This window comes from Diabrotica undecimpunctata, chromosome 3 (genome assembly GCF_040954645.1).
Source record: "Diabrotica undecimpunctata isolate CICGRU chromosome 3, icDiaUnde3, whole genome shotgun sequence".
NCBI lineage: Eukaryota > Metazoa > Arthropoda > Insecta > Coleoptera > Chrysomelidae > Diabrotica > Diabrotica undecimpunctata.
In genome coordinates this window covers 87,088,955-87,110,292 of record NC_092805.1, presented here as the reverse complement: position 1 = coordinate 87,110,292, position 21,338 = coordinate 87,088,955, and the positions used below count along the sequence as shown (strand labels likewise).

Here is a 21,338-nt window from a genome sequence, read left to right as displayed (position 1 = left end):
AAAACTCAAAAAAAAATAAAGCTTTCACCCCTTTGACTATAATACAATGGAATATGAGATTATATAATGCTACCGTGTATAGCTTAAAAATAATTATCAAAGAATACAATCCTGACATATTATTGCTAAATGAAACATGGTTAAATAATAACCATATAATCAGATGCGACTATCAAGTAATTAGAAATGATAGAGATGATTCGTATGGTGGTATAGCCATCCTTATTAGGAATGAAGTAGAATTTTATGAAACATCTTTATGTAATCAATTTAATAACAACTCTCAACTCCAAGCAATCTTCCTACCTAAATTCCAAATTAATCTACTTAATGCCTATATCCCTAATGCAAATACCATATCTAAACAAAAATGGATAAAACTGATCCAGGAAATCAACAAACCAATAATAATAATGGGAGACCTGAAAGCTAATCATGAGGCTTGGGGTAGCCCCTGTAATAATTTCAATGGGAGAAACATCTTCCAAACATTAGATGAGCTGGAACTAGTTTTTTTAAATGATGGTTCATATACCAGAATAGCACCACCACCAAAAAGATCATCAGCGGTGGATCTCACAATAACATCTAAGGATGTTGCTACCAGATCATCATGGCAAATAATTTCTGACTTAGGATTTAGTGATCATCTACTCACAATGTGCAAAATCGGTGTCCAAACCATTACCATCCACATGCCACCAAGGAATAACAGAAACTTCAAAAAAGCTAATTGGGACCAGTATACCTTAGTATTAGAGTCATCATTTACATCATTTCCAGGTGAGAACTACCGATCATTTGCAGATTTAATAAATGAAGCTGCACAGTTGTCCATCCCATTGTACAAATCAAATGTTAATAAACAGTATCATATCCCATGGTGGGACGAATCTTGCGCTGAAGACATTAAAGACAGAATTAAGGCAATAAAGCAATTCCAATAAACACCCAACTTACAAAATTATTTAATAGTAAAAAACAAATGTGCTATAGCTAGAAGATTCTTTAAAGAGAAAAAGGAAGAATAATTTTAGGAAATTTACAGCAGGCCTTAATAGAAACTCACCAATCAAGACAATATGGGATAAAGTTAGGAAAATAGCTGGATATGGTAATAGCCCAATTAGCTCCCTTCCTGATCCTAATATGGCACAAGATATATTGAACTCCTTGGCTCCTCCCAGTATACATCTACATCAACAAAGTATACAAACTAGCAATACAAGTTCCCCTTTTACCTTTAATGAATACAAATTCATAATCAATTCTAAAAGGGAATCTGCTACGGGACTTGACTTAATTTCATACTCTATGATTAGAAATCTACCTCATTCAGGATCATTACTATTGTTACAAATTTTTAACAAATGTTTAAGTACAGGGACCATCCCGATTGAATGGAAACAGTCATTAATAATTATTCCAATCCTAAAACCTATAAAAGATAAACTCACTGAAACTAACTATAGGCCTATTGCCCTCACCTCTTGTGTAGGTAAAGTTTTAGAATCTATGATCAAAAAAAGGTTGGAATGGCTTATAGAAAATAAGGGAATCCTCAGACCATTGCAGCTAGGTTTTAGAAGGGGTAAAGGATGTTTAGAATGTATATCCTTTTTGACATCTGAAATCCAAAAATCAATTAGTAATAATGAATGTACAATAGGAATATTCTTGGATATCCATTCAGCATATGATAATGTTTGACAGTATTGACAAACTGTACTCTACATTAATACTTGTTAATACATTTGGATATACCACATGATTTAGCTAACCTTATATATCACTTTTTAAAATGCAGAGAACTGTTTGTCAAAGATAACTCTGGGTTAGTACATGGCCCAAATACCACTAGCACCGGACTCACACAAGGATCACCATTAAGTCCAATGCTGTTCAACATATATACCTACTCAATACACAATGTGTTCCCCAAAAATGCTAAAGTCATACAGTATGCTGGCGACTTTGTAATTCTAGTCAAGGGAGTGAATGTTAAAAATATGATATCAAAAATAAACAAATATTTAGCCAATCTTGAGGCCTGGCTGGACAATCATAATTTGGACATCTCTGGGCATTTGTTTAGCAAATCTAAAGCTATCTTGTTTACAAAGGGTAATACCAAAATAATGCCTGGAAATATCAGTTATAAGAGACAACGTATAGAGTGCGTAGATAAAATTAAATACCTAGGAATGATTTTACAGAAGAACCTTACACACATTACACACATTAATACGCTGGAAGTCAAAATAGGTAAAGCACTGAATGTAATGCGTGCCGTGTGTGGAACATGGTGGGGCAGTGACCCAAAAATATTAAAACTGATCCATGAAGCACTTATCCTAAGTCATTTGAACTATGGGGGTCAATTCCTATCTACATGCCCTAAATATATATTGAAGAAACTAGATCAGATGCACTACCAAAGTATTCGGATTATCACAGGATGCATGAAGTCAACTCCAATCCAAGCCTTGTTATCAGAGTCTGGAGAACTGCCATTAAAATACAGAAGAGAATGGCTCACAACAAAATTTTTGCCAAAAAACCTAAGCCTTAAAAACAACCCTGTCATTCAATCAATCGTTGAATTAGCATTTTGTAATATGGATAATAAATACTGGAGAAATAAGGAAAAACCCATATTGATAGCAACTATTAGAAAAACCCAACCTTATTTACAGAACCTATATTCCAGTAAACTTCTTCCTTGCCATAAATATGAACTGGAGCTACAACTTCAACCATTAGGAATTCTGAATGAAAACATTACAAAAAATGAATTCAATCTTATGAATTTTGTGAACTTAGTTAAAAAATTCCATTCATACAAAAAATTCTGTACAGATGGCTCAACGGACACAATGGGAAATGCGGGATTTGGTGTTTTTTCCCCAGATATAAACTATTCATTTTCATCTAAACTACCCAAATATGTAGGTACAGCAGAGGTAACCGCGATCAATCATGCAGTCCAAATTATACGGGAACAAAATATCACAGAAGCCATTATCTTTTCTGACTCCAAAAGTGCACTACAAAAAATAAAAAAACAGGGTTTTCTAAAGACACAGAATAGAATATATCGTATTTACCAAAAAGAGGAATTATCCTAGCAAGGAACAATAATATCAAAATCTTACTAGCATGGATCCCAGGACACATTGGTATTACTCGAAACTACAAGGCCGACCAACTTGCCAATATAGGTCGTTCCCTGAATATCAAGCTAGAGTTTTCAAATTTTACACCCTACTTGAAAAGACAGATTTGGTCTAACTGGGCAGCTGAATGGTACGAAGGATATGGCACAAAAGATGATCCTTATTGCGAATGTGGGAGGCTTAAACCATATTTTATTAGAATGTCGCTTAAATCAAAACCCACAATTCGACTTGTATACTGAATTAGCTAAAATTAAACTTTCCACCCTATAAATATTTGTACAATCCTCACAAATATTAATGAAAATACAATAAACATCTTATGCAACTTTATTTCTACCTTTAATATTAAATTATAAACTATGATATTCCTTCTTTCAGTCCTGGGTGCTTCTACTTTATCCGTCGGTAGCATTTCTGGTGTGTACAAAGCTTGGAGGCTACCCCCGAACGAGAAATGTTGTGTTATCTTAATCTTACTAATATTTTAGCCTGTGAAGAAAAAAACCAGCACAAGTATACATCACAGTATAGACAAAGAATATAGACGCTTAAGCTTAAGCTTAAGCGTCTATATTCTTTGGTATAGATAACTATACATGTAGAATAACCTAAAACAAACAAAGGTAAGTTCCCCTAATAACCCTGCGCGGTTGATGTGGTTTTGTGTTTAAATAAAAAAAAAGAATATAAGTGTAGGTAGACAGTAGACACTGATTGCTGAAGCAAGATAAAAAGTGTCTACCCTCGAAGTAAACTGGGTAAATTGTCTAGGACTTGTGCAAGTCTTGTCTAAGGTCTAGGACATAGCCCAAAAAAAGAATAATAAGAAGAAGAACATCATAACATAACCTCTGATTCTGATTTAACCAGAGATTTAACAAAATTTGTTTTGGTATGAAGTTGAATATGAATACGAATACGTTTATATATGGAGTTGTGCTGTGGTTTATTTTAAAGTTTTGATGATAATTACATACATTTAATGTTTCCACGGTGTATGTATGATACAAAACAAAGTTCAAATAGTAGTAGACACTCCATCTAAAACAATTTAAAATTTATATTGTGAATACTAAAGTTTTTTTTAGCTTAAAAATAAGAAACAGGATAATGTCTATGAAAGGTTCTTCTCCCTATTCAAATTCATATAATAATCAAGACTACGAATTTGATGATGATAAATATGAACATGAAGATGAAAAAGAACAACAGGAACACCATGATGAGAGTAATGAAGATACAGAAGATGCAAGTGAAACAGATACAGGTAGAATTATGATTACAATAACTAATATCTTTAAATTAAAATATATTTGTGAAACCTCTAAGATTCTTACAAGTTGACTAATACAATGAGTAGGATTTTTGGTCACAATCAGTTTTTTCATGGCTTGTATTTTGCTCTGAATAGCTTAGCCTTAGCCTGTATAATAGGAAATGAAACCATCCTGAATTTTTTTTAGTATGTTTTAATACATGTGGAAGCTATTTGTCTATATAATATTCTGTATTGCTAGTGTACTTTTTTCTGAAATTGTATCTTTTGTTTGATTTAATTTACTTTAGTGCTATTTTGGTCCCCAGTATGAAGTATAATATTTTAAACTAAAGTGACAAAAGTTCACTAATTCTGCTATAACCTTTTTCTGGCTTATCATGTTTAAATTTATTCAGAATATCTAAAGGACACTTTCAACTGAAATATTCATCCTGAATGTTATTTGATATTTGCTTATAAATAGTCTGTATATGGTTAAATCACTACTATCTCTTATAGTTTTTTAGATGTAGGTATCTTGTTAATGTGTTGATAGTCTTCACCTTTAATGGTATTAAAATATTTTTCTACTGAGACTATTGTTAATTTCTTCTAATTGTGTAGCAAATGTTATATACCTACTTCCAATTATTGCTATTAATCAATTGTAGAGATCTGTCACCAATAACTTCAAATGTTTTTTTTTAATATGTAGTAAGTATATGAAGTATTGCACCAACCTAATTTTCTTTTCCTTATAGTCTTGTACTACTTCTTAGATCTGTAAATGAAGATTACAGAAATTCACTCATACTGCCAATTCTCTTTTGCGTTGCCTTTGTCATCTAGTCCAGTTACATATTGTTCATGATCTTTTCAATATTCTAGATGAAATAATCATTGAAATTTTATGAGTATATAACACTAATATCAAATTTAATTTACTTATGTATATTTATCATCCTTTTTCCACTCATCATTGTTTTTAGTTTTCCACATTCCATTTTGCTCTTATAGTTTCCCTATGTTATATTCAGGTATATGAAGTTATATTATACAAGTGGCACATTTAATTTTCTATTTATTTTTTCTATTTTTTATTATTATCAGTAGTTAAGTTTTACAAGTGTTTTATCAAGTGATTGTAATCACTTTTTTCCTTGTACCAATTATATATTAATTAACACTGGGGCACATCCAAGAACAGGATGAATAGGTGAAATTATTCATTAGGAAAATTAATCCACAAAACAGAATAATAAGCATTCATTTAAGAATAAGAAGCTTAATTTTCAACAAAAGTTATTGGTAAATTAACAACTTAGTACTGTGGTTGTTACTTTTCTATGAATTTGAAATAAAATCCTACTTCCCAAAGCTTAAAAAGGTTAGAAACTCACTCATTTAATATATATGTAACCAACTCCATAGTTAACAACAATCCAGTAACAAAGTTATAAAACTTTTTAGATCTGCTAACAATCTGGTGGTGCCAGTGTTAAGTGTAATAATTAATGTTTCATGTAATATATTATATAATAATTTATTTATGTACGAAGTATGAGTTTCAAATCTCTTAATCCATTTTCTTCCCATAAGAATATGAAATAAAAAACAGGACCTACTGATCCAAAATTTAAAAGGTTCTTTCTTATATCAATCTATTTGCCAACATTTGAGATTAAAATGTTCTTGCAAAAAAAAGTCATACAAATATTCGCACATCACACTATGTGGAAACTATGTATTAAATTTCAAGAATTTCAAAGAAAAAGAAAATAAATGGTTTAAAATTATATAGATAATCTTTTAAATATAAGAATTTATTGGATTATTATATTTAGCATTTTGACTTTAATTATATTAAAAGCATAAGAATATCCAAAGAAGAAAATGACCTTTATACTCCAAATTGAATAGAATTTTAATTTACACCAAGAGGAATTTATGTACGAAGTATGAGTTTCAAATCTCTTAATCCATTTTCTTCCCATAAGAATATGAAATAAAAAACAGGACCTACTGATCCCAAATTTAAAAGGTTCTTTCTTATATCAATCTGTTTGCCAACATTTGAGATTAAAATGTTCTTGCAAAAAAAAGTCATACAAATATTCGCACATCACACTATGTGGAAACTATGTATTAAATTTCAAGAATTTCAAAGAAAAAGAAAATGCATAAGAATATTACAAGAAGAAGCAAAGGGCCTGTTGACCTCAAATTCAATAGGATTCTTCCTTACACCAACGAGAACCTATTTACTCAATTTCAAGAAACCAGGACTTTCCTTTCAATAAAAACAGGCAACAACAAAAAGAAGGCACCAGTTTATTAACCCTAGAACCACAAGGTGAAATTGGTGGAACGATTTGCACAATTTGGGGTCAGCAGCGACTTGAAAATAATTTTCAAAATAAAAGACATTTAAATGTTTTTTAATGTTATTTGTCAAAAAATTTACTATACTAAATAATTTGATTTCCAATCAGAAAATGTATTAAAAAATAACAATAAGCAAAACTAATATACAGGGTGAGTCAAAATATAAAAGCACTTAAGTATATTTGACAAATACTTTTTAAGATGTCAAAAGTAAATTAAAAAACAACTTATGAATTGAATAGTTTATTCTTATATTATTTACAATATCCACAAATACTAAATTGGTGTTCTGCACACATATTTTTTTCACAATAAACACAAATATGGCAGTCTTTTCTATTGTTACTTCTTGGACAATAATAACATTGGCGATTTCGTTTCTGAGGTTTTACAGTGGGTATTTTGGTTGGATATCCCAAATAATCACAAATAGATTCCCTTAACTTTTTCGGAAGCTGCATATTGTTCATTCCTTATTGCATATGATCTAGCACTAATGCATCAGCTGAGGACTTCAAGAATTTCGAACGGGAATTTTTTTCGTCAGAATGTTTCATTCTTTACAAAACCATTGTGTTTACTCCACCTCCGTCTAACATTCCATAAAAAATTCCCAGTGGCCATCTTCTTGTTTTCCTGGCAATGGTTTTTGCATGACACAGTTGATTGAAGGTATCGACACCCCCCTTATTGCTGTTGTAGAATAAAATTATTTCTGGTTTTTTGGTAACTACATCAACTTTGTCTAACGAGTGCATAGAACTGATTAATAGAAAGCATTTGTTTCGTTTTGGAATATGTAATACTAGTGTCAACTTTTGCGTAAATGCAAATACTGAAGACAGAATTTCTGATCGCTTCGTTTCCAAATATTGTGTAGGTATTTCTTTTATTTTTTCTAAGCGTTCCAACCATTGTTAAACCCTTTTCTAATAATTTTTCGGCTAATTCCCACGACGAAAACCAGTTATCCATGGTTATATTGCGATTGTTACCCTGAATACTGGGTAGGGATTGAACATTTTCTGCGGATCTCACTGCTCTTTGCCAATATATGGCACAGCAGAACACATATAGCTTATTTTTGCATCGCACATCATTACTGTTTTATTTTATTACATAAGTTTTAAGCCATACTTATCAGGCTTGCTGGGAATGTACATTTTAAAAGAGCACATGCCACTAAAGCGCAACAGTTGCTCGTGTATTGTTAGGTACTCTGACGGAATCATACGGATCATTTATCGTCGAAGCGTAAACACATTAAAAGAAATTCAAAACGGTTCTGGTTCTCTTACTAATTATAGGTTGTGTAAACCAAATATAATTATTTCGACCTAATAATTTGGGGCAGTTGTCTAATTCTAAATCTTGGTCTATGGCGTTTTGATACAAATCAACATCACCCTCGTGTTGTAATTCTGTCAAATCAAATATATCTTTAAAATGGTCGTCCGGTAATACATAATCTTCATCTTCACTTTCACCAAAAGAACATTAAAATTTTTTATTTCAAATCCTTTAATAAAAAGGTATATAATAAAATACCCAAACGGGCTATATCACAAATACATTACAGAACGTTTTCGGAATGTAAATTCCATCTTCAGCGTAACGAAGTATACATGCTATAAGCCACTAAAATATATGGGTGAAACCCTTTTAAATGTTATTAATTTATAGATATGTTACATTATATATTATTATAAATTAGGATGTTTAAGTTACCGTTGGAATTCTTAACATGGCAACGTATGGCTCTACATAGGTTATATGGTCCTGAGACAAAGACTTTGTTTTCACCCATATATTTTAATGGCTCATAGCATGTATACTTCGTTACACTGATGATGGAATTTACATTCCGAAAACGTTCTGTAATGTATTTGTGATATAGCCCGTTTGGGTATTTTATAATATACCTTTTATAAAGGATTTGAAATAAAATTTTTTGTGATACATGGTATACAGCCAGCTACAGGAACTTAGTTTCCTAGTGAATAACAAAAGAACATTCTTTACCACTGCAATCATCCTCATCAAGGGCTTTCCACAATTATTCTTCCGTAAGAGGACATTTATTCGGATCCTGTAATTAAAAAAAAACTTGTAAGACGCTATAAATATTAATACTTGAAAATAACTTACCGATAAAAACTTGTTACGTTAATCACAAGGTGGGGTCAAAAATCGGAAATGCGCTGCAAACAAGACTAAATGTGAATGTACATAAAGACACACATCATCAGTTACAATTATATTACAGTTATATTATTTTGTATGTATGTAAAAACAGTTTGTAAAGGTAATTGTCAATTATTATTAGTAGCATCGAGATTTAAACCCTGATAGAATATGTAATTGTATATACTAATTGTATATACAACCTATTCAGAAAGGCTTGTTTTGACAATTTCATTGTTTCATTGATCTATGCTTAATATTTGGAACACACATTATCTAACTCTTACTAACTAAGTAAGAGTAAGTGGTCAAATGCAGCAGAAATCACGTGCTCATCATGAATTCTAGGAAATTTTGAATTCAATCATTGGCGACGCGTAAGAAAATACGTTTCCTTTCTGGTCACTGGTTGATGGCACTGAACAGAACGAAACGCATATATATATATATATATATATATATATATATATATATATATATATATATATATATATATATGTAATTACGTGGCTAAAGGTTTAAAGCCAAAGCCATTAAAAAAAAAAAAAGAACGAAACGCAATTATCAAGATTCGAAGTTTATTTCTGAGAAGAATTTAATTCTCTTGAGTGTCAAATAACTGAGTTAGTCTATTTAATAGCGGAATTAATCAATATCCTGACATTATGTCAAAATGTATTTACACAGCTAACAGCTGAATTAGCAGATTGCTGCAATGGAGCAAATACTTTCATTTTACAAGCGCCAATAAAAAACTGAAAATTCCCCCAAATGAAGAATTACATTACAGTTCACGCTGTAAACGCTTAACTTGCATGGTATAAAGTAGGAATAATAGCACAGCCCAACAAAATGAAAAACATTTGAGCTTGAGAAATAACGAATTTTAAATATTTTTGATGCTTTGATTTCAAAAATGTCTTATATTTTTCATAGTTTTTTTAATCGATTGTATAATTTTAACTTCGCTCGGAAAGATATACACAAGGGCTCCTGGAAATTACCCAGACGGACTTGCAGTAAAAATTATAGATGATGTTATTGTACACCCTATTCACTAATGGTAGAATATTCGCTTGCAATTAAATTCATCAGAACTGTAATAATATTTTGTGCTTATATTAGTACTTACATTTAATAATTTTCACAGCTTAAAATGTCTATTTAAGGGTGATTAACATTACTCTCACTATCACTGCTGTTGTCGCCTGTTAACGTTATCACTATGGATTTGATTATAGTGTCAACATGAACATCTAACTCCCACATTCGTATTTCTAGCTTCCGTACATGGGAAATAGCATTCGAATCTAATAACCTCATCAATAGTAGTATTGAGAAGATGCTTCACATCTTAAATTATAAAAATTACATTATAAAATGCTTCATAACCCTTTATTTGTGCCCAGACTAACTCCTTTCTTTCGAGATTTTCTCATTAAAATAAAAATAATGAACTGTACATTTTATTTCTGAATTGTTACGTTTATTAAATTCCATTGGATTTCGACCTCGTAGATGTGTCTGTGGGGCGTGAACTTCACCCGAGCGCTGTTTTTGACGAACAATCTTGTAAACAGTGGATGACGATACTCCTGTCATACATTCACAACTACTAATTGACCCCGCCTGAGACAATGTTTGTCTCAAATTCTCATACACATTAGACACAATTTTTTTAGCTTCAAGTTCTAACTGTTTGCGAGAGAACTTTTCACATTTATACTCTTCCTGCTAGTACCAGTTTCTTCCATTTTTATATAATTAAACAATATTTAAATCTGCTTTAAACAAAAACAATAAATCATTGGAATTTTTATTTATTAATTTTAGAAATATCAAAAATTATATTCATATGAAATTTTAGGAAGACAAGAAGAACCACTGGAAATTAAAGAACAAATGTATCAAGATAAATTATCAAATTTAAAGAAAAAGCTTCAACAATTAAAAGATGGTACACACCATGATTATAATAGGAAAGTACGGAAATTAGAATATCAGTATAAAGAACGTCTAAGACTAAATGTTCTCTACAGGGATTATCTGATTGATAGAGTAGAAAAAGAATATCTTCAAGAGAAAAAGGCAGCTGTAAGAGAATTTGAAGAGAAGAAAATTGATTTAAAAGAGAACTTAATATCAGATCTTGAAGATAAGAAAAAAACAATAGATGCTGAAAGATTTTCTCTAGAATTGACTGGAGATTCCATGGAGGTAAGTTGTACTTGCGTAACAGGGAAGATCCTTTATATATATATATATATATATATATATATATATATATATATATATCCTACTATCAATAAAGCGTATGGACATTGTTTTTTTACCATCATAAGAGCGCCCGGGTACATTAGGGCGTCCGTATAATGTAGTATTTAACAAATTTTGTTAACTTACCAAGATGAAGTGAAGGTTTTAAAAAGTACTGGCTTGTCACCTCTGATTTTCGCAGTGTGCTTTAGCCAAGTCGAGAATTTTCTCTTCTTCGCCGAATATTCCACTCACCGTTTCTATCGACGAATAGATGTTCTCGGCGCGCGGTAAACGACGCGAAAGGTTTTCCAGAACATGTAGTTCCCCTTATTTAAGCCCGCTGGGGCGGCCTTTGATTATTAGTATTGGCGAATTGTTTTGTAAGCAATATCAGTGCAAATTGTAAGCGATAATTATGAATGTAATTCGAATTTGTGATATTTGTAATTGAGTTTTTGAATTTAAATAAAGTTCGTTAAACCACGTTGTGCCTCACTTAATCTCTGAAGCTACAGAAAAACAACAGTACAGAAATATATTGGGCTACCTGGATTTTTTTATCGAGATACTAGTTTGAATTAAGAAATGAAGAGTCTTAAAATTATATCGTTTACCTTAAGTAGACATTATATACAAGTATACTTAATTTTGTGTCATAAAATCATTGTTATAATGCAAAGAAACAAAAAATGTGTTCTGTTGAAAATTAACATAAAGTGCTGTAAACATTACAGGTATGTAATTGATATTTACCAAAAGTTACATATACGAGTGAAATGCTTAGACATATTATTTTTAACAAACATTTATAGTTTTCTTTTATTTCAGAATCAACTATAAACTCAGTAATAGTTCAACTTCTGGCAATCGAAATGAAATAACTGTCAAACTACATATAGACGTTGAATTGACAACATATTTACTGACAGGTCGAGTGATACTGAATCAGAACCATTTGTAGTCAAAAGTGATGATAATTACATTGCATGTGAAGATGAAAGTAGCGAGGATAAAATATTAGTAAAAAACGAAGATGGAAATAAGCTAATCTGAAAAATAGAAGAATATTATCAAACAGAACAGATCGTTATGTAACCATAACCATAATGTACCATAGACAAAATGACTTAATTTTATCTTGTGTTCCGTGGACTAAGTCAAGATATCTAAGGGTCAAAGGGAAGAAGAATGAGAAAAGAATTACAAAAGTTTGCATAGTATTCTTTCTCAAAACTCTTTGCTTTAGCCACGGGCCTGTGAATACAGCTTTGAAGGGACCAAAGGGATGGAAATAAGCTAATCTGGAAAAATAGAAGAAGAATATTATCAAACAGAACAGATCGTTATGTAAGCTCTACATAAGTAAAAATTGGCATTAAAACTCCAAAAAAAAAACAAAAGGTCAACAGTCAAAAAGGTAAGTTACAATGTACAACGAGTTTTTGAAAAGAAGAATGTGACAAATTATGCACAAGTTTCTGGAAGTTACAGTACCATAGACAAAATGACTTAATTTTATCTTGTGTTCCGTGGACTAAGTCAAGATATCTAAGGGTCAAAGGGAAGAAGAATGAGAAAAGAATTACAAAAGTTTGCATAGTATTCTTTCTCAAAACTCTGCTTTAGCCACGGACCTGTGAATACAATTTTGAAGGGACCAAGTGAACAGGGATTGTTTGCTACTGCAATAGTCATTATGTTTTGTCAAGCAAAACACCTGGAGACGTGATTGTCATAATAAGAGAACATATTGCCAGCTTTCCTGCAATGGACTCACATTATTGAAGGAAATCTTCAAAGCGAGAATATCTAGATACAAGCTTATCGATTTCCAAGATGTATGACTTATATGTCAATGAATGCAAAGAAACTAATAAACAATATGTTTCCAAAATTATTTGCCATTTGCGCGACGTGATGAAACAAATCAACTCAAGGATAATGACAAGGTTAGAGAAAATGCAGATACCACTTATAAAGTGCATCATTTGATCTATAAAGCGTTTTGAAGATTCCATTGTCTGACGTTTCTCAAATGGATTAGACAAGGAAATTATGTGTCTATAATTTGACTATTTATGAAGCTGCGAAACCCAATAAACCTTATTGCTTTTCTTCTTGCAGAGTTAAATGGTCAAAGGGGAAGTTGTGAAATAGCGAGTGCATATTGGTTTTTTTTTTTATTTCCTTTTTTAAAATCCTTTATAAAAGGTATATAATTAAAAATGGCTATATAATAATTATGGACTAAAACTGTTGTCCGATTTTGCTGATTTTTTAAATTTGATATAGCCTTATTATTTAATAATATCGCTGTAATAATATTGTTGCTAAACAGGTAAATTGTTAATGTATAACGGGTGTACCAATCAGACTGTCTTTTCTTGTCAACTGACTTCTTTTTGATTCATTCGCTTATGTTAAATAATAAAAAAATTAGGTACTTTAACAACTAGTCATGTTTTTCATTAATAAATCCTCATTTTCTGCTTAGTTTAATAAACAAGCTTAAAGTAGGCTATGAGAAATGATAGATGTCAAATTGTTAAAAATCAAAAAGTGTTTGGTTGTAGTTCTTGTTCAGCTGTTGTCTGGTCTTCCTTTCTTTCTTTTCTCCTCTGGTTGGTATTCAATTGTTTGTAGCGCTATGTTGTTTTGACCTTTCCTCAAAGTATGGCCAATACGTTTACATTTTTTTTTCTTGACTGTAGTAGATATGTTAGTTTGTTTTCTTCTTTCCCATAGTTTTGTATTAGTTAGTCTGTTGGTCCAGTATATTTTCAGGATTTTTCTGAAAGATTTGTGTACAAAAGTTTGTAGTTGTTTAGTTTTAGTTTCGTCCTGTTTCCATGTTTCTGCTCCGTAGAGTAGTATACTTTTGATGCAGCTATTAAAGATATTAATTGTTATTGTTTCCGATATTTCTGAAATTTTCGGTTTTTCAAACTTTATTTAAAACGTTGAATTATTGGGAAACACGTTGTATATAACAGCTTTTTTTTCATCTTGCTCACAACACTGTAGAGATCGATTTGAATTATATTACACAGTTCACTGAAGCATATGGTTCTTACGCGTGTTTTTCTCAGTCTGTCATTCTTCACATTTTTCCTTAGTCACCTATAAATTGTGAAGTGATACGGCATTAAACAATGTTTTTAATTTACCTGTATGTACTGAATTTTGTTGATATTCAGTTTGCAATACAAATAGCTTTACTTTACACTCTTATGCATTATTACTTGCATCCTTTTATTAAATTAACTTTGACTTTTTAGGTCAAGCCTGTAATGACAAGAAAATTGAGAAGAAGGCCCAATGATCCACTACCTATGCCAGAAAAAAGGAGAAAACCAGTAACTGCCCAGATAACGTATCTTTTGGAAGAAAAAGATATTGAAAATGATTTAAGAGTAATACATAAGGGAAAAGTGCCAACTCCGGTTAGGAAACCAAGTGAAACATCTTGTTCTTCTTCTAGTCCAGGCCATATCCAGGTACATAACAGTATAGTTTTTCTCTGGTTTTATGCACCTGGTTTTAATTTGAATTAAATCTAGAAATCTTCGAAATGCAGACAAACTCAAGAGTTTGTTATTATGATACAATTGTATGGTCATTTCCTACAAATAACCCGAGAAACTCCCAACATTCGCCTACAATTTTTGTGTCTTTTGTGAGTTTTCTCAATTTTCCAAAATTTGGATGCATAAAATAAAACATAGGCACTAAATCATTTGATAAGTCTTATTTTTGATTGCCTATGTCTTCTTATTAATGTTGCATTATTTTTTTCAAGAATGTTCCTGTGACTCCTACGTCTGAAGCAGCTTTGATAGAAACAAGAATAGAAGATGGAAAGTTATTGTATGAGAAAAGATGGTATCATAGGGGACAGTCGGTATTTGTAGAAGGTTTGTTTAAATTTTTTTATTATACAATTCTAGACAAAAAACGCGTAAATTATCATAATTTTGTTTTACACAGAACATTTCGGGATACTATTTTAGGTGTGAAGACGATGGAAGAGTACCGTGTTCAAATCACTTACACATGAACTTATATGTACATTATTTACCAATAATTATATTATATATATATATATATATATATATATATATATATATATATATATATATATATATATATTGAAAGGAGTACGACCGTCTAAATTTTAATGTATATATTGTAATTTGTATATATATATATATATATATATATATATATATATATATATATATATATATATATATATATATATATGTTATTGACTCCAACCCATCCAAAACATTTATATATATATACAGTAGACTCCCTCTATACCGAGAACTGAAATGACAGACAAATTACCTCGTTATAAGCCGATCTCGTTATATCAGACAATAATAATACTGTGCATACATATGAATCTGTAGTTTTCTAAACCATTAACTTCCTATAGTGAAGCCATTCGGAGCAATATAAGATGCTAATAAATATTGTTTGAATGGCGTTTTTGAAAAAAAGTTATTTACTATTATTGTCAATGAAATTATATTAAAACATAAAAGAGTTGTTTACTTTTATTATCAATGATATATGTTAAAACAAAAAATCTGTACTTATATTTTTTTCCAACTACATAATGTATAAAGCGTATTTTCAAGGATAACATAAACTATTGCTTCTGCAATTTTAAGAACTCTGTCATTTTTAACTGCTTTAAATGGTCCAGTATCATTCTATCATATTTTGTAAAGATGTGAAACAGTTGTATTTATTCATTGTAAAGAAGTTTATTGCGGGCTGCAGTTAAGTTTATTGAGGGGCTGTTTGAAAAGATATTTATTTATAGCCACGACCGGACCAAAAACGTAAAAAACACGTTTTTGGATCTTATTTTCTCTCATTATGACCAAATTTGCCTCGCTATAGACGGTTATAGTTCAATAGAAACTTTACGGGACATCTAATGTATCTCGTTATAAGCGAAACCTCGTAATAACCGTGTTCGTTATAGAGGGAGTATACTGTATATATATATATATATATATATATATATATATATATATATATATATATATAAAGTAGTTAGGTATTATTGACTGACACGTTATGTAAAATAAAGTTTTATTTTGAGGTTGCAGTCATTAATAGGGCAGGAAAGTAAAACTCTTTGTTCTTTAATCAAGCTTTCGCAAAATTTATTTGCTTCTTCAGGATATGCTAAAATATGGTATCAGTAAATATAACGAAATTAGAACTAAATAGCATTGTATAAAACTAGTAAAAAAACTTACAACATGAGGTTAATCCATTAAATTTTCAAATTTGCAAAACATTAAAACTTAACTTATTTTAAAAATTATACAGTTATGTAAGTACAATATTCCAATTTAATTTAATTTTGTATTTTATTTAATTTAATCAATGTCAAAATGAATTTTTACAAAATTAAATTAAATTGGAATATTGTACTTACATAACTGTATAATTTTTAAAATAAGTTAAGTTTTAATGTTTTGCAAATTTGAAAATTTAATGGATTAACCTCATGTTGTAAGTTTTTTTACTAGTTTTATACAATGCTATTTAGTTCTAATTTCGTTATATTTACTGATACCATATTTTAGCATATCCTGAAGAAGCAAATAAATTTTGCGAAAGCTTGATTAAAGAACAAAGAGTTTTACTTTCCTGCCCTATTAATGACTGCAACCTCAAAATAAAACTTTATTTTATATATATATATATATATATATATATATATATATATATATATATATATATATATATATATATATATATTACGGTGTGTCGAAAAAACATATTTAGAAGTTGTAATAGTGAGGAAAGTTGCGAATTATACAGACAAACAAAAAAAAAAAAAATAAATAAAAATCATTAAAATCGGTTAACATCTTCCGTTCGCGCATAGGCCCCAAATTGTGACAAAATATGAAAAAACGTCATTTTTTTTAAATTGTTGAATTATATGTTTTCCTTAAAAACTCACGTGCATTCCTAGGATCACACCGACTCGCGCGCCACTCATAGTAATACTTCCACAGGGCCAATAGGTGAAAAATTAGTTTGCTGCCAAAAACTGGCGGTGGTTAACTTCCAGAGAATTCTTTAGCTGATTGGGACATCGCGAAAGAATTACTTAAGTGACGAACATTCTGTTGGTATGAAGGACGGTGGAATGACAGTTTTGTTTGTCTATATAATTCGCAACTTTTTCGCGCTATTACAACTTCGAAATAAAAACAAGTGTTCTTTCGGCTCACCCTAATATATACAAACCGTGTTTTGGAATGATGTTTTTAAAAAAAATTTGTCTTTATGGCAGTGTTGCATTTTATTTTTAAAATTTCATAAGTCGTATTGACTGCTTTCCTGGAATCAGAAAACTCACAAAACATATTGTCATATCCTTTTCATTTTTTGGAGGCGGAAAACTTTTGTGCCTGTATATTGTGAAACACTCATAACGATTCAGTTTTTGTTTCCGTGTGAGCATCAAACGTGCCAACCCAATTCTTTAGTTAGGATTTTCTCCATACTGGTATTTGTGATATAAACTATATCTTCTGATCATCTAGTACGATACAGCTGCCTTTTAAAACTTATGTTAATTTTGTTATAGGTCGTGATATGCACAAGTTTCCAGCCAACATTTCTGCCATTGGCAACGATGCCATTTGGGTTAAGAAATCAGATGGAGCAAAAGTAAGGATCTATACTTCATACTTAGCCAGGGGTAAAGTTTCCATAAAGAGACGAGCTTCATAGAATTCCGAAGAACGAGACCTACTTAAGGTAACTTTTGTCAGGTGTAATATAGGAAATACTTTGTGTTTCTCCGACAGGCTTATTAAATTCACAAATAAAAATAAATAAATAATATATATATATATATATATATATATATATATATATATATATATATATATATATATATATATATATATTGCTGTTGAGACAATCAAAAGTATCATTTATAATTTTCAAAAATTCGGCATATTAGGAGCCGTTTTGGTTTGTAACTGACCTACAGCTATTGCTGTTGATACTGCTGAGGCAACTGAGTTATTAGAGAAAATTGGTGCTGTTAATTTCACATCGTGCTCTCACATTGGTTTTGTCGATATTGTATGTGTGTTCAATATCTTGACATGCTATCTGGTTAGAATCGGTATAAAACGTCTTTTTGTGAAGAAAATTATTTCTTAGACTTTTTAATATATGAGTTGTATCAAATACAGTGAACATCCTCTGGTTTCCTGTTTCTATTGCAGGCTGGACCTTACATGCGCCTAACAGACCTGTGTTGGCAAGTTTGTTTGTTCTTATGAAAGCATTTAACTCTTGAAACCCTTCTATAATATCATCTAATTTATTGTAATCCAATTGTTTTTTCAAAGAAATTGCATCAAAGATTAACACGAATTTTTTCCCACTCATCCATTGTCTCTGCTTTTTTTCAATTTGTCCATTAAGGAAGTGTTTAAACCAGTTCTTAATTTTATGACTTACTTTGTATTCTTTTTACTGAAGGTAATATAAAGTTAAGAAAACTAATTAATGTATAAAGAATGGTCAGAGCTAAATCATTTTCATCGTGACTCCATTGTGAACGAGTTTTGTGTAAAAATTGCATATTAACAAAAGTGTACACGTTTTCTTTTCTAATAGTGTCTGTAACATGAATTTGGGTACAAAGCTTGTAACGAAATTATTTTGCCTTCCATAGGGTAAGAATATAGGGTAGAAAATTGGGGACAGAAACTATGGGGGCGAAGATAGGGCAAGCAAAATAAACGCTACTATGCGAACGGCACTCAGGGGGTTGCTGGAGAGCTGGGGTCGTGGATAAGTGAATGGCAAGGGGGTTGAGATTGGGGCATCTACACAAAAAAATTAAACAAAGGGGTTACTCAAGTAATTCTCCTAGGCAACTGGATTAAGATAACAAGAAAGGGCTTCTAGCTATTTTAAGGGAAGGACGCCGCTTCGAAGAATCCTAAACTTGCTGGATTTAGGAAAAATATCCTAAAATAAAAAGATACATAAAGGGTTAGGAGATTTTCTGAAATAAATACAACAGAATGGTTGGAGCAATAAATTAAACATTTATTTGTGTCTCTAACAAACAGTTATCAATCATATAAATGGCACAAAAAATATACTATATAAATAGTTGCCAAATACAGAATAAAAAAAAAACTTACCGGTTCACAAATCTTATGATGGTTACTCTGTTTTAAACTGCCATATTGCAAAGAGTATTATCACCGTAACCGGTCTTATAACACAAAGAAATTGAATCGACTCGCGATTCCTAATTACTCAAAACATCTTTTCTGTCTCAGATCTATCGTTTGACTCCTGGATGCCTTACATTTTACAAATTTCAACGCAAAATAAATTCCCCTCGCGCCTCACAGCTAGTTTTTGCCTACAGACTTTAAACAAACAATCTACCCTTTTTTGACCTCGTTCTTAGCAACGAACCGACAAAAAAAACTTCTTGATTGTTTACTTTTAAATTGGTTAACTGGAAATTTTTTACCTCACAATACATACAGAGAATAGGGGAATATTAATGTAAACAAAGACAAAAAAAATATTCTCAGTTAATACGTCTTAGAAAAACCGTATACCTGACTTGCAATATTATATTAGGGGACTCGAATGTAAACAAATCGTTGTTCAGCGACAAAAACAACTTAATACCAAAACTTGATATTTAGAATCTCAACTTAAAATGCCATAATATATTGATCGTTTTAAAATTCATTTGCAAACAGAAAAACGAAAATATTCCACCAGATTTAAAACGCTACAATGCCCCTTCTTAAAAGAAAAAACTCGGATAATCTTATCCAGTTTTTGATAAAGGCAAAACAACAAAAACCAAATCAGAAGATGACCTCTTAACTGAGTCGAAACTTCTTAATATCTTTTAGATGATGGCTAGCATGGGATTAAACAACAAAAACAAAGTTAGTTACAAAGAATGGGCTAGCGTGCCATCGATTGCCAGACTCTTTAAAGTCGAGTAGACTAAAACCTACTTGAACTGTAGGTGACATGAGTTTCTACGCCTTAGGGGAAGCTAACCTTATGCCCTGCAGTGAACCTCGCTGACATTCACAGCAGTAACACAAGTGATTTGTCGGGCAGGCATAGCCATGACACCTCGTTGCCTAAACCAAGTGCTATGCACAAACCCAAAAAAAAATTGCTCTACACTTAATAGGTAGGCGTCTACTATCTCCACTATACGCCTAGCGAGAGAGGGAATTCGGCAACGGTTCCCCAAAAAAATTAGGATATAGCCCCTAAATCTATATACCTACATATGACAAAATGTGATTCTCACATGTGTCTCCAATCAAAATAGGTTACCTGTACTAAAATTATCAAAAGTGAAGCAATGTTCCAAAGGGATGAAATCAAATCAACATACAAACTTGAAAACGAAGACAGGGGAAAGGATGAACTAAGTACTTAAGGATGACATATTGTCCTCATCTGACACAAAAGGCTTTAAATCTTTAATGTGCCACTTACCAAGATCTGAACCATTTAAATCTGACAAACGATAAACCACTGGTGACAATTTTTCCTTGATAGTTGCTTCAATATACTTTGGCGCTAGTTTGGACATAAACTTGTTGACAGCACAAGACAAAACCTTATTTCTTTCCCAAACTCTATCACCCACTTGAAATTGGACTTCTTTTCTACGTAAGTTGTAACTTCTAGCGTTACGTTCATATCCTTTTCGAAGATTAGCCTTAACCTTTTCAAAAACTTTATCTAGACCTTTAACTTCTGAAGCATACATGTTACGGTCACCTGGAATTATCTCAATATCTTGGTTCTGTTGATCCTTGTGATCAACACCATAATAGTTTCCACTTAAAGGAACATGACGGCCATAATTCAAGAAAGCTGGAGTATATCCAGTCACTTCATGCTTTGCAGTGTTAATAGCTTGTCTGATCTTTGCTAAGTTCTTGTCCCAATCTACGTAGTCTTTCACATATGTACGTATTGCTGTACCAATGGTTCTATTGTTCCTC

The 21,338-nt window shown here is 31.2% G+C and overlaps 1 protein-coding gene across 1 annotated transcript in view; it reads left to right on the top strand.

Moving 5' to 3' along the window:
- Window positions 1-3,956: 3,956 nt before the first annotated feature.
- Window positions 3,957-21,338, top strand: part of LOC140435729 (sin3 histone deacetylase corepressor complex component SDS3-like) — a 32,828-nt gene continuing 15,446 nt past the window's right edge. Inside the window, exons 1-5 of the mRNA XM_072524449.1 lie at window positions 3,957-4,446; window positions 10,874-11,223; window positions 14,544-14,762; window positions 15,065-15,179; window positions 17,894-18,066. Coding sequence (XP_072380550.1) covers window positions 4,290-4,446; window positions 10,874-11,223; window positions 14,544-14,762; window positions 15,065-15,179; window positions 17,894-18,039 — 987 coding nt within the window. The 5' untranslated portion in view covers window positions 3,957-4,289 and the 3' untranslated portion in view covers window positions 18,040-18,066. The remainder of the gene's footprint in view (window positions 4,447-10,873; window positions 11,224-14,543; window positions 14,763-15,064; window positions 15,180-17,893; window positions 18,067-21,338) is intronic.